At 45.6% G+C, this 14,395-nt stretch overlaps 1 protein-coding gene across 1 annotated transcript; it reads left to right on the top strand.

Moving 5' to 3' along the window:
* Positions 1-1,424: 1,424 nt before the first annotated feature.
* LOC109524132 (myosin-7) lies at positions 1,425-13,420 on the top strand. The gene is made up of 39 exons (XM_019883753.1): positions 1,425-1,536; positions 1,611-1,649; positions 1,712-1,919; positions 2,367-2,510; positions 2,617-2,773; positions 2,858-2,885; positions 3,161-3,266; positions 3,334-3,426; positions 3,500-3,563; positions 3,651-3,749; positions 3,849-3,952; positions 4,202-4,340; positions 4,438-4,556; positions 4,755-4,904; positions 5,014-5,184; positions 5,261-5,570; positions 5,685-5,752; positions 5,863-6,068; positions 6,178-6,301; positions 6,658-6,794; positions 6,910-7,165; positions 7,261-7,503; positions 7,593-7,769; positions 7,865-8,010; positions 8,112-8,202; positions 8,284-8,673; positions 8,774-8,900; positions 8,983-9,101; positions 9,191-9,387; positions 9,616-9,799; positions 10,290-10,455; positions 10,545-10,669; positions 10,754-11,062; positions 11,144-11,347; positions 11,438-11,734; positions 11,904-12,008; positions 12,204-12,299; positions 12,402-12,536; positions 13,308-13,420. The coding sequence occupies exons 3-39, from the start codon at positions 1,719-1,721 to the stop codon at positions 13,326-13,328; spliced, it is 5,808 nt and encodes a 1,935-aa protein (XP_019739312.1). The 5' UTR covers positions 1,425-1,536; positions 1,611-1,649; positions 1,712-1,718; the 3' UTR covers positions 13,329-13,420.
* Positions 13,421-14,395: the final 975 nt, after the last annotated feature.

The following is a 14,395-nucleotide window of genomic DNA, read 5'->3' on the forward strand; positions in this document are numbered from 1 at the left end:
GGAGTGACATCCATCCCTCCATCTATCCATCCATCCATCCAGACGTTCACATGCAGACGATCACCTTGCGGCAACAGATGCCGCCTGAACGTCAGAAATAACAGTTTCTTTCCATTTTTAGCTCAAAGAGAGCAATTCTCAAGTGTTTGCAGTTTTAGGTTTCAAAACGCTGCCATGCACAATTGAACGGCCAAGCCAACGATGCTGCGCATCCTGTTCCTAAACACAGTCAAGTAAGTACATGAAGTAAACCACAAGCGCATGTCCGGTTCTCAAGGTTTGAGTCGAGAAAAAAGAAAATAGACGCAAAAAAAATGAGTGAAGGAGAGCCCGCTGAAGCGCTTTCTCTCTCTCTCTCTCTCTCTCTCTCTCTCTCTCTCTCTCTCTCTCGCAGGCTCTTGGTCAGGGAGTGGCATTTTGACTGGAGCACAAAAATGCGAAGAGGAACAGTACATACCTGCCACTCTCAGTGTATTTATGTGAAACGGGCATTTGTGTGGCCAACGTGTGCTGCTTGCTGTTGATCCTCGATGCGGGCAAAGCCTCTGTGGCTGCTCTCCTCAATCAGTGCGAGGTTTTAAGAGAGCATTTGACACAGTTATCTTTGTCCTCAAAGACACAATGCCACGTCAACAGGGCTGTCGGGGACCAGTTTTGGAATGCGAGACGGCTACTCTATTGTGACCTTGGCATTACAGTTGGAGTCGGTCATACCGGCGCGGCCCGCTGTTGTTTGCCATCATTACGGCCTTTCGGTGAATCTCAGGCATGTCTCCTGCTGAAGATCTTTGTCTGTGTGGCCTCACACTTGTCGCCTGGATAATCTCACAAAGCAACGTTCTTTATTTAGACCTCCCCACTTAGCGTCTCATGCTGTTTATATTGCAGCAGCGGCCCTTCGATCCGATGATAACTCACCCCAACATGTTACAGAGGCCACTCGAGCCGCCTGAGTAACCGAGACCCCTTCGGCGCACGGGACCTCATGCCAACGTGCCCTCGTTACTTCATGTGGCCTGCATTGTTGCCGAAAGAATACCAGTACAGTTATACATTTGATGACGCACCGACATGATTCCGCTTTACTCCAAATGAAAAGTAACACTATCATACAATAGCGCCGCCGCGTCGACAAGTCTTGAGGATGCTTGATTCTACCCAACATCCATTGTTCCCCGGCAGTAGTTGCTTGTTGGGATGACGACAAAAGAATTCCTCCCCCGGGGTCTATTTACGGATCGAGTCGTGTTTCCCTGGCTGCTTAAGGATACCTCGGATTAATCACCGCCCTGCAATGAGCTCCTAATATGGCCTGGTCAGGAGACCCCATCACTGATAAGACTCTGACCCGCCGATTTCTATATCGCTCTCTGTCAATCACTAACCCCTCCTTCACTGAGCCTCAAACTGACCAACCCAACTCTGACACAATGGCATTCTTGCTTCTAACAAGCATCCTCCATATATGGCGGAGGGGCTTCCTTTAAAAAGGGAACTGATTGCGAAACCCACAATAGGTCACCGTTCTATCACAAGGTAAGGTGTGCGCAACATTGGACTGTCATGGTGGTCACTGCCAGTCACTTCCAGCGTTGTCTTTCTCCACACAGGGCCGTTACACCTCAGTCTCCTCTGTAGGGAATTCTAAGGTAAGACTGAATCTTTGTCCGACATTTCTCGGGAATGCTCAACTGTATATTTTGCTTTCAAGCTTCGAAATGGGTGACGCCGCCATGAAAGAGTTTGGGGCAGCGGCCCCCTACCTGAGGAAATCGGATAAGGAGCGTCTGGAGGCTCAGACTCGTCAATTTGACATGAAGAAAGAATGCTTTGTTCCTGACACTGACGAGGAGTTTGTGAAGGCGTCCATCACCAGCCGTGACGGGGACAAAGTCACCGCTCAAACTGCAAAGGGGAAGGTCAGTGATGCTTCCTCACCAGAAGTGCAGAAAGCAACCTATTCGGTGATCTACAGAACATGAAAAGACGGGGACGCAGAACATTGCCCAATTCCGTACATTTGCCAGACGTTTGTGTGGACATGTATGTCATACAGCATACGGATAGAGATTCTCAAACTCTACAAGAGCACTAATGTTTAGTGAGTCTACTTCGACATAGTCTCCACTCTCAATAAAGCATTTCTTCAAAACGCATGAAAACATAGTCCAATAATTGCTTCCAGACAAGGAGCGTCTCACCTTAATCATGTCGATGTGCATGACTTGTACACTCAACAAGGAAAACACACTCGCGAAATAAAGTTGCAAACCGACGTGTACAAGCTGTTGCGACAATAGCGAGCCAGAAGTACAGCGACGGCCATCGTACGAGGGCATGCTTAATGGTATTTTCTCTTTGTACAGACGGTGACCGTGAAGGATTGTGACGTGCACCCTCAGAACCCGCCAAAGTTTGATAAAATTGAAGACATGGCCATGTTCACGTTCCTTCACGAGCCCGCGGTGCTGTTCAACCTCAAAGAGCGTTACGCGGCATGGATGATCTATGTGAGTCAAGGTCTTTCCAAACTGTGAATGATGGCGACTTGCAATTTTACAGGAAGCAGAGTTCAAGTGCCAATGATCTCAAGCATCTTTTTTCCGTCTTTGCCAGACCTACTCGGGGCTGTTCTGCGTCACGGTCAATCCCTACAAGTGGCTGCCGGTCTACAACCAAGAGGTGGTTGTTGCCTACAGGGGAAAGAAGAGGAGCGAAGCTCCTCCCCACATCTTCTCCATCTCTGACAACGCCTACCAGTACATGCTAACTGGTAAATCTAGCGAGATAAGACCATGTGCTCTCACGTTAAAATAGTAGATACGGTTCTTGAGTCTCTCTTCTATTTCTTTTCCAGACAGAGAAAATCAGTCAATTCTCATCACGTGAGTTGAATTCTAGTCTTCTTTTGTTTTTGGAATGTTTTGTTAACGGAACGATGCCTGAATTTCACCGATGATTGAGCATTTCAACGTGAGCATTCCTGATATTCTTTTTTAGTCAGTTGGAAGACGGGATTCAAGCCAAAATTGGCGATTAAATGTCAGTGTCTTGACACATTTGACCTGCCTATATTTACCGACCGAATGTGGTTGATCGACGACAACCCCGAACTGCGCTTTCAGTGTCTGTTTCCAAGCAAATCAATTTTGTTCCACAGTGGAGAATCTGGTGCCGGGAAAACAGTCAACACCAAGAGAGTCATCCAGTATTTTGCCAGCATTGCAGCTGGCAGTGGGAAGAAAGACGGAGGCTCGGAGAAAAAGGTGTCAATCATGATCTTGCGAAATGATGAATCGACAACCTCAAGTCTTGCATTTGATTTTTTTTCAGGGTACCTTGGAAGATCAAATCATCCAAGCTAACCCAGCTTTAGAAGCCTTCGGAAATGCCAAGACCATCAGAAATGACAATTCTTCCAGATTTGTAAGTTTCATTCATACAAAAAGTTTGTATGAGTGATTTGCACTCATTTGTTGTTGTTTTTCTTTTCAACCAGGGCAAATTCATCCGAATTCACTTTGCTGCCAGCGGAAAGCTTGCATCGGCTGATATTGAGACATGTCGGTAACATTTCATACATGTGATGGCAAGAGCTGGGCATTGACAGTATTTATCTGACCACCATCCTTTTCAATACACGTCAATAGATCTATTGGAGAAGTCCCGTGTCACCTTTCAACTTAAGGCTGAAAGAGACTACCACATCTTCTATCAGATTCTCTCGCAGAAGAAACCTGAGCTTTTGGGTAAATAAATACATTTAAAAAAAGACATTCAGATCACTGACTCAGGCTTGTTTTGTTACGTCTGATGCAAAAAGTCACATTTGTGCTTGACTCTTTCAGAGATGCTGCTCATCACCAACAACCCCTACGATTACGCGTTCATCTCCCAAGGAGAAACAACTGTCGCCTCCATCAATGATGCTGAGGAGCTGATGGCCACTGATGTGAGGAAATCAAATATCTGGCTTGTGAAATAAGAGACGTGCTGTAAGAGTCACAACAACAATTCACGGTAGTCAGGCTAATAGTAAAGTCGTTTTAAGCTTTTTTTTTTTTAAATCCTACCGCAACTTTGTGGTATCACTACAGCATTAGTCTTTTTCGATATAGTGCCCCCCCCCCCCAAAAAAAACACTTTGATCATGAGGCATAAATTTGCTGACAGTGAAACATCATCTGTACATTGAACTCAGGATGCCTTTGATGTGCTGGGCTTCACCCAAGAGGAGAAGAATGGCATTTACAAACTGACAGGTGCCGTCATGCACTACGGCAACATGAAGTTCAAGAACAAGCAGCGTGAGGAGCAGGCAGAGGCCGATGGCACCGAAGGTAAGATGGACTCTGCATTTCCAAAACATGTCCATTTAGATTCAAAGAAAAAAATTGATTGATTTTTTTTCCCCCACCCATACTCTCAATTACTCAGATGCTGACAAAGTTGCTTATCTGATGGGCATGAACTCAGCAGACCTCATCAAAGGTCTCTGTCATCCAAGAGTGAAAGTGGGAAATGAGTGGGTCACCAAGGGACAAAATGTTCAGCAGGTAAATGTTACAAAGTAGTATGACTGTTGATGATGTTGCAAAGCACAAGAGTCTACTACTACTCTATGGCCCAGTGAGACGAAATCACAACATCAGCAGCATTGGGACAGCACACTATACATTTATCCATTGCTCGATATGCTGCAAAGCATGACAATGACGAGTAAAAGTGTATTCGGCTCTTGTTTCCTTTTCTAGGTCTACTATGCGGTCGGTGCACTGTCTAAGTCAGTGTATGAGAAGATGTTTCTGTGGATGGTGGTCCGTATTAACCAATCTCTGGACACCAAGCAACCTCGCCAGTACTTCATTGGAGTTCTGGATATTGCTGGATTTGAGATCTTTGATGTGAGCTCTGTCTGGTAGTGCTCGAGACAAGATGACATTCAGTTTGTGTTCGATGAACACATTGAAGACGTGGGTGAGGAAATTCACGTCGATCCGCTTTCCGTTTCAGTTCAACACCTTCGAGCAGCTGTGCATCAACTTCACCAATGAAAAACTGCAACAGTTTTTCAACCATCACATGTTTGTGCTGGAGCAGGAGGAGTACAAGAAGGAGGGCATCGAATGGACTTTCATCGACTTTGGCATGGACTTGCAGGCCTGCATTGACCTGATTGAAAAGGTGAGAGATGCTTTTTGGGAGTGGATGCGACTGATCAGACGCACAAAACTCCAATCTAATGCTCCCTCCCCCTCAGCCCATGGGCATCATGTCCATCCTTGAGGAGGAGTGCATGTTCCCCAAAGCCAGCGACGCCACCTTTAAAGCGAAGCTCTACGACAACCACTTGGGAAAATCTGGCAACTTCCAGAAGCCCAGAATCGTCAAAGGGAAACCGGAGGCCCATTTTGCCTTGATGCACTACGCCGGGACTGTTGATTACAACATCAACAACTGGCTGGTGAAGAACAAGGATCCCCTGAACGAGACCGTCGTTGGACTTTACCAGAAGTCGAATCTCAAACTATTGGCATTACTCTTTGCAAATTACGCTGGAGCAGATTCTGGTAAGAATGAACTAAATGCACACAGTGTGAACACTGTACATACCCCAATCCATCGCCCCCGGTTGTGTCGCAATAAATGATTTGTACTTAAATTCTGTACTTGTTAACTCACAGATGCTGGAAAGGGCAAAGGGGGCAAGAAGAAGGGTTCATCCTTCCAAACTGTGTCAGCCTTGCACAGGGTCAGTATAGGCACAAGATTTTTTTATTCTATTTAAAAAAAAAAAAAAAAAAAAAAAGATCAGCGTTATCACCCAGATTTTCTGTAAACACAGTATTATTACTTTCACAGGAGAATCTGAACAAGCTGATGACCAACCTGAGGTCTACTCACCCCCACTTTGTGCGCTGCATCATCCCCAACGAGACCAAGACTCCTGGAGCCATGGAAAACCCGCTGGTGATGCACCAGCTGCGCTGTAACGGCGTGCTGGAAGGCATCCGGATCTGCAGAAAGGGCTTCCCCAACAGGATCCTCTACGGAGATTTCAAACAGAGGTGGCACATCTAAATCATTCTCCCCCCCCCCCCCCCCCCCCCCCCCACAACCCAATCATGTAAATTCGTTGGGATTTGACTTTGAAATATTTCATCCATCCATTTTCAGATATCGCATTCTGAATCCCGCTGCTATACCTGAGGGTCAGTTTATCGACAGTAAAAAGGGCGCAGAAAAACTTCTTGGGTCCTTGGACATCGACCACAATCAATACAAGTTTGGACACACAAAGGTAAGTTGTAAAGGGACGCATCTAAACTGAGAGGATTACGGGATGTACTTTTTGAATTCTCAATCTGTGCACATGATTAAAAAATAATAATTCAACTCTTGAGCATGAAATTTAGCTCATGTCTGAGTGAAGGCAGTCACAACACAATGCGGTGGTTTCACGATTAATTGATGAGAATATGAAAAAAATAATTCCGATTTTTTATTAACTTTTGAAATAATAAGGGCAAGTTATTACAGCACCATGACACCAAACAATTTCTGGAAATTGGGATGAACTCCTGGAGAAGGATGATTTCATTTCCAAGCGCATCCAAAAAGGTAGAAGATAATAACAGCGTGTACAATGTCCAAAAGGTGTTCTTCAAGGCTGGTCTCCTCGGGCAACTTGAGGAGATGAGGGATGACCGTTTGTCTCTCATCATAACCGGAATCCAGTCAAGATCAAGAGGTCTCCTGGCAAGAATAGAATTCCAGAAGATTGTTGAGAGGAGGTGAGAGCAATGAGACCGACAGCATTTTCAGGCCAAACGACCACCGTTTGACATTCTTTTAATATTCCTGCATATTTTTGAACAAACGGTTAAAGCAATGGATGACATTTGACAGGGATGCGTTATTGGTAATCCAGTGGAACATCCGTGCCTTCATGGGGGTTAAGAATTGGCCTTGGATGAAACTATTCTTCAAGATCAAACCTCTTTTGAGATCTGCGGAGGCAGAAAAAGAAATGGCCAACATGAAGGAAGAATTCCTCAAGTTGAAAGAAGCTTACGCAAAGTCAGAATCTCGCAGGAAGGAACTGGAGGAAAAAATGGTCTCTCTTCTCCAAGAAAAAAATGACCTGCAGCTCCAAGTCCAGGCTGTAAGTTTAATGATGTCATTGTTCACCTTTTCAGCACTTTTTTTTCATTTAACCTGGGTAGTATCATCAGTTCTAACATTGTGTTTGCAATTTAGGAGCAAGATAACCTGGCTGATGCTGAAGAAAGATGCGAGGGGTTGATCAAACACAAAATCCAGATGGAAGCAAAAGCCAAAGAGTTATCTGAACGACTGGAGGATGAGGAGGAGATGAATGCTGAACTAACAGCAAAGAAGAGGAAGCTGGAGGACGAGTGCTCTGAGCTGAAGAAGGACATTGACGACTTGGAGTTAACTCTCGCTAAAGTGGAGAAGGAGAAGCATGCCACTGAGAACAAGGTGTGACGACTGCTTGCGTCCTGTTGTGTCCACGTTCATGAATAGGAATGAACACCAAACTTCCTGATGAATTGTCACGATGATTCCAGGTCAAGAACCTGGTCGAAGAAATGGCAGCTTTAGATGAAGTCATTGCCAAGCTGACCAAGGAGAAGAAGGCCTTGCAAGAAGCTCATCAGCAAACGCTGGATGACCTTCAGAGTGAGGAAGACAAAGTCAACACTCTGACCAAGGCCAAGTCAAAACTCGAGCAGCAAGTGGATGACGTATGTCTTTCCGTATTATTTATTTGAAAACTATGTCACTGCTCGAGGCACCTCGAAGCTCGAGGTTTTGGAATGCATTTTTTTTTTTATTGCAGCTTGAAGGGTCCCTTGAACAAGAGAAGAAGATTCGAATGGATCTTGAGAGAGCAAAGAGGAAGCTGGAGGGAGACTTAAAGTTGACCCAGGAGAGCCTAATGGATCTGGAGAATGACAAGCAACAACTGGAAGAGCAGCTCAAAAAGTAAATACCAGAAATTTCTTTCACGAAATATACAACCAAGGTAAAATCTCGCTTGGGTAAAAAAATATATTTCTTATATATTCGAAAATATTTCATTCCAGGAAGGACTTTGAAGTCAACCAGCTCACAAATAGAATCGAGGATGAGCAGGCAATTGCGATTCAGCTTCAAAAGAAATTGAAAGAGCTTCAGGTAAAAAAAAAAGGTCCATGAAATGGTTTGAAATGTGTAGTTTTCCCAAACAGCAGTGACTAACCAGCGGTGTCTGCTCAGGCCCGCATCGAGGAGTTGGAGGAAGAGCTGGAGGCAGAGCGAGCCGCCCGGGCCAAGGTGGAAAAGCAGAGAGCGGACTTGGCCAGGGAGCTGGAGGAGATCAGCGAGAGGCTGGAGGAGGCCGGCGGAGCAACATCGGCCCAGATCGAGATGAACAAGAAGAGGGAGGCCGAGTTCCAGAAACTCCGCAGGGACCTGGAAGAGGCCACCCTGCAGCACGAAGCCACCGCGGCCACGCTGAGAAAGAAACAAGCCGACAGCGTTGCTGACCTGGGGGAGCAGATTGACAACTTGCAAAGAGTCAAGCAGAAACTGGAGAAGGAGAAGAGCGAACTCAGGCTGGAACTGGACGACGTCGTCTCCAACATGGAACACGTTGTCAAAACAAAAGTGAGCCAAACATTTACCTTTAATTCAAAGTTGATTGACTTCCAGCCGAGACAGCACATGCGGATGCATTTGCGTACTGACAGCCATGTTCCAATTGCAGACGACTCTCGAGAAGACGTGCAGAACTGTAGAAGATCAGATGAATGAATACAAGACCAAGTTTGAAGAGGCCCAACGTTGCATCAATGATTTCAACATGCAGAAAGCAAAGCTTCAAACTGAAAATGGTATCTAATGTATTGCTTTATTTGAAATTCGTTCACCACAACGAAGTTCAGACATTAATGGAACATGTGGCCAAAATGCTAGGCGAGCTCTCGAGGCAACTTGAGGAGAAGGAGTCTCTGGTGTCGCAACTCACCAGGGGAAAAATGTCCTACACTCAACAAATTGAAGACCTCAAACGACAACTGGAGGAGGAGACCAAAGTAAGGACTTTGCTATGAGGCGGGTGCTGCCAAATTGGCAGTTTAGTAGACAAATATTGTGCTTCATATACGTGACATTTTCCTGACAGGCCAAGAACGCATTAGCCCACGCTGTGCAGTCCTCTCGCCACGACTGCGACCTGCTCAGAGAGCAGTACGAGGAGGAGCAGGAGGCCAAGGCCGAACTGCAGCGCGGCATGTCCAAGGCCAACTCGGAGGTGGCTCAGTGGAGGACCAAGTATGAAACCGATGCCATCCAGAGGACCGAAGAGCTGGAAGAGGCCAAGTAAGAGTTTGATTACCCACCTTGGCTAAAATGTGTCTCCCATCATTTCACCGTGACTTCACTGTGTCTGGCAGATCAGCTTTTTGTTTGTGTTATGTTCCGGCTAAAATGTAAGACGAACAAAATGTTTGTTTGTTGGATAAATGAGCAGCCACTCATTAAGTCGTTTTGCGTGAAATAACGTAACGATAGGGGAACATTCAAAGATTTAAATGATGGTTTCCAAAGGAAGAAGCTGGCTCAGCGTCTGCAGGATGCCGAGGAGGCTGTGGAAGCAACGAATGCTAAATGTTCCTCTCTGGAGAAGACCAAACACAGACTGCAGAATGAGATCGAAGACCTCATGGTGGACGTGGAGAGGTCCAACGCCGCTGCCGCTGCTCTGGACAAGAAGCAAAGAAACTTTGACAAGGTGAAGTGTGCATATGCAAGTGACACTTGTCGAAGTTCTGCAAAATTTAATCAAGCGTTGTTTACATGGCAGTTAGATGGGTTAAGAGAGTTGATTCACTCAGAGGCCCATTCGTGGGATGACAACATTTGGCGATTTAATGCCCCCAACATCGATGACTTGATGAGGGCGAAAAGAAGGTTAAGATTCTTTGCATTAAATTCTTCGACAGGCCATCAAAGCATGAAAATGAAGTTGAGGTCTGCATAGTTTTTCAAATCGGACCTGGGAAATAACATTTTGAAAATCTTGAACACCACAAATACAATATTTTTAAATGCCAGAATGGCTGCGAAACCAGAAAGCAGCGAAGTCCATGGTCAGTCAATACATGCCAAGCCTCTGTACAACAGTAGCAGCCCATTATACAAGAGTATGTGGCTCAATACCTTTCTGTATGTTCACCAGATTCTCAAATCTCGATTCACTGTGCCTTTTTCTTTCCTGGTAGGTCTTGTCTGAGTGGAAACAGAAGTATGAGGAGTCTCAGTGTGAGCTGGAGGGCTCCCAGAAGGAAGCCAGAACTCTGAGCACCGAGCTATTCAAGTTGAAGAACTCTTATGAGGAGTCTCTGGATCATCTGGAGACCATGAAAAGAGAAAACAAGAATTTACAGGGTATGCTCTACTGCTGATGCGTTCATGACAGTTTTATTAAAAGGCTTCAACGGAAATTGTACATCTCTATCCCTCGTGATGTTTTACAGAGGAGATTTCCGATCTCACTGAGCAACTTGGTGAGAGTGGAAAGAGTATTCATGAGCTGGAGAAATTAAGAAAGCAGTTGGAACAGGAGAAGAGTGAGATCCAGTCTGCTCTCGAGGAAGCAGAGGTTCGGAAATGTTACAGTGAAAAACAAATTTCCGCATGGGCGTCATTTGTTCACAGCAATTCACGGGATCCTTTTGTCTGCCAGGCTTCCTTGGAGCATGAGGAGGGTAAGATTCTGAGAGCCCAGCTTGAGTTCAGCCAGATCAAAGCTGACATTGAACGGAAACTGGCCGAGAAAGACGAGGAGATGGAGCAGTGCAAGAGGAACATGCAGAGGACCATTGAAACCCTGCAGAGTTCTCTGGAAGCCGAGTGTCGGAGCAGGAACGAGGCCCTTCGTTTGAAGAAGAAGATGGAGGGAGACCTCAACGAGATGGAGATTCAGCTCAGTCAGGCCAACAGGCAGGCGGCTGAGGCCCAGAAGCAACTCAAATCTGTTCACGCACATCTCAAGGTGATCTTGGAGTACTGCATTTTTGGAGCAAAACATCCGGACGATTACTAGAGTCATGATGATTGCTGTCATCCCATCAAGGACTGCCAAATTCAACTGGATGAGTCTCTCCGTGCCAACGACGATCTCAAAGAGAACATCGCCATGGTGGAGAGGCGGAACAACCTCATTCAAGCGGAACTGGAAGAACTGAGGGCCGCTCTCGAGCAAACCGAAAGGAGTCGCAAACTTGCTGAGCAAGAGCTGCTCGATGTTAGCGAGAGGGTGCAGCTACTGCACTCGCAGGTAACAGACTATTATTGTTAACGGGTGGCTTTCTACGGCAGCACTTGTTTTACTTTTTGAAATCTCACATCTCACTCAAACAATACGCAGAACACCGGTCTGATCAATCAGAAGAAGAAACTGGAAGCTGACGCCTCCCAGCTTCAGAATGAAGTCGAAGAAGCGGTGCAGGAATGCAGGAACGCGGAGGAGAAGGCCAAGAAGGCCATCACAGATGCCGCCATGATGGCGGAGGAGCTGAAGAAAGAGCAGGACACTAGCGCCCACCTGGAGCGTATGAAGAAGAACATGGAGCAAACCATCAAAGACCTGCAGCATCGTCTGGATGAAGCTGAACAAATTGCAATGAAGGGGGGGAGGAAGCAAGTGCAGAAGCTCGAGGCCAGGGTAAGTGTTAAATTCATCCACCTCAACGGGAATAAACCATTGAAATTGCCATTCAGTCCTCGCATCAAAGGCAAAAGTGGCCGAGTTGCAAAGCACACTAAGAACTTATGCATCTTAACTCACCAAGTTACCAGTTAAAGGGCTAAAATGGTGGTGGGGTTTCTTTCAGGTGAGAGAACTTGAAAATGAGGTGGAGTCTGAGCAAAAGAAGAGCAGCGAAGCAATCAAGGGAATGCGCAAGTATGAAAGACGCATCAAGGAACTCACCTATCAGGTGGGATTTCTCTTTTTCAGGTTGCAGAAATATCATCAATAAAAATGTACGCCTCTTTATACATTGTCCATTTCGTCACCATTCAAATTTATTCCATTACTGCGGTATGGCCAGAAACAGCTTTCAATGTCTTATTCTGTTCAAACGAAGGAGCTGAGAGAATATTTCCACTGAACTTGTGTGTCTGACCTGCAGACTGAGGAAGATCGCAAGAATGTGGTGCGTCTCCAGGATCTGGTTGACAAACTGCAACTGAAGGTCAAAGCATACAAGCGATCCACTGAGGAGGCTGTGAGTTGTTTTCCAAGTGTGGGCCAGGAAGCCTTCACTCATGAACACCAATCTCATTAAACATTTCAACGATATAATTTTGTGTTGTGTGCATTCCTGTAGGAAGAGCAGGCCAACACTCATATGAGCAAGTTCCGTAAACTGCAGCATGAGCTCGATGAGGCTGAAGAGAGAGCCGACATTGCTGAATCTCAGGTCAACAAGATGCGGGCTAAAAGCCGTGATGTTGGCGCCAAGGTAAATGTCGCCTTGACGATGTTACATAAACATGACAAGTAATGGACATCTGTCTTCACAAAAGTGAGATTGACGAAACTAAAGGCATGTTTTGTTTTGGGTTTGTTTCGATCACTTCAAATGCAAAGTGTCAACCATCTGGGTTTTGCTTACATTCTGTCATAAAAGTCCGACAGTGTCACGCAAACCATTAGCTCATCCCAAAAGACAGTGCAAGGAACATTATTTGGGGTGCTAGCTGGGATTTGGGCCCACCACTTGAATACCGCAAGAAATACTATTTGTGAGGGTGAGCAGTACGTTGGACAATGGCGAACATATCTGCCTCACAGTTCTTAGGGACGGGGTTCTGAACTCGCATTTGGCATTCCTATGTGAAGTTTGCATGTTTCCCACCGCGTGTGGGTACTCTGGCTTCCAATCTATATTCCAACAACCCGAAGGTTGGGTTCACTAAAGACTCTAAACTGCCCAGAGCTGTGAACGGGATTGTGACAGGTTTGTAATGGCCCGTGATTGGCTGGCAAGCAGTCCGGGCCTTTCGCAGTCACATGGGATAAGCTGCGGCTCACCTGTGACACAAATGAGGACAAAGTAGAAAACAGATGAAAGGAATTTGTAGGTCCGCTGTGAGTCATGGGCCCGGTCAACTTTTCTCCTGCTTCCGTCACTAGAATGTATGTATGTATTTATTTTTGATGGGGGGTTAGAGTGGTGTTAGTTTTGTTGTCTGTCACTAAATCGTGTCACTTTGCCTATTCTTTATTACAGAAAGGACTCGATGAGGAGTGAAACCCACAGACAGCTATGCAAGAACTTTGGGCTCATTTGTAGTTTACTGTCTCCAAAGTATCAGTAGAATAAAGCAAAATGTGCAATAAAATCTATGTTTGTTGTTTTGGGTTTTATTTCCAAGAAATGACAGCAAATATAGCCATACCTGTGGCATAAAGTCCCAGCCAAAAGTTCAGAAAGACCTTTTCATTCAGTATGATGAGGAAGTGTGTATTCATACATCAACACGAGAAGGAGAGAATATGTCTCGACATTACCACGCGTGCTTAGCAACCTAAAGCGACCACTCTGAACAGCATACTGACTTTGGACTGTTATTGAGGCACTTTCCGATATTATTATTGGGCTTCGATATTTATCTGCAAGGGTCAAATTATTTGAAGATTGGGACAGTAAATCCAGTAATTATGAAATCAGTAGAGGTGGGCATCATCGCTACGGCGTGCCCATCAGTGAGCCTCCGTCACTATTTCAGGCCGGCCCGGTCCGTCCGAGTCGGTGGCCAAACGGCATTCAGAATAGATTTACCAGCACTACGTCACATCTGACATGCAGATAAACAACAGACCGAAAAAAATCAAGAAATCAAACGCTTTTGTATACCTTTCAGTCCCACAGCTCTCAATGAAACGTGCACCATATTGTTTTTATTTCACCAATCACCACACTGTGCGTGTGTTACTCCACCGTGAGGACTGCTGCAGAGGTTGCATTCCTGGCTGAAAAATGGGAGAAAATTAAGAGCGGACTTGTCTCCCACTGTCTGTTGATCTGCATTTTGCCAAAGCCAATCTGCACGTCATTCTAAACACAATGTGCACCCACATACACACAAAAAGCCACATTTGTTTTTGTTTTACCTTCAAGCTTCTTTTACCAACATCTTTTAACACGGGGGGAGTCTAAATTTGTGCTGACACAGGAGCAGGAAGGGAATTGAAGCTTGGAGGTGAGATATCAGCAGCCATGATAGCGGATAAAACAGCTGAGATCGAGGCCAACAATTTCAAAGCAAATTCAAATCGGTTCTTACCAAACTGCTGTTTAATGGCACACCTTATTTC

This window comes from Hippocampus comes, unplaced genomic scaffold (assembly GCF_001891065.2).
Source record: "Hippocampus comes isolate QL1 unplaced genomic scaffold, H_comes_QL1_v1.1 scaffold159, whole genome shotgun sequence".
Classification (NCBI taxonomy): Eukaryota; Metazoa; Chordata; class Actinopteri; order Syngnathiformes; family Syngnathidae; genus Hippocampus; species Hippocampus comes.

Coding starts and splice junctions, on each gene's coding strand:
- LOC109524132 (XM_019883753.1), top strand. CDS start 1,719: ATGGGTGACGCCGCCATGAAAGAGTTTGGGGCAGCGGCCCCCTACCTG. Junction 3,564..3,650: donor ATCGGCTGATATTGAGACAT/GTCGGTAACATT, acceptor ACACGTCAATAG/ATCTATTGGAGAAGTCCCGT. Junction 10,670..10,753: donor CTGCTCTCGAGGAAGCAGAG/GTTCGGAAATGT, acceptor TTTGTCTGCCAG/GCTTCCTTGGAGCATGAGGA.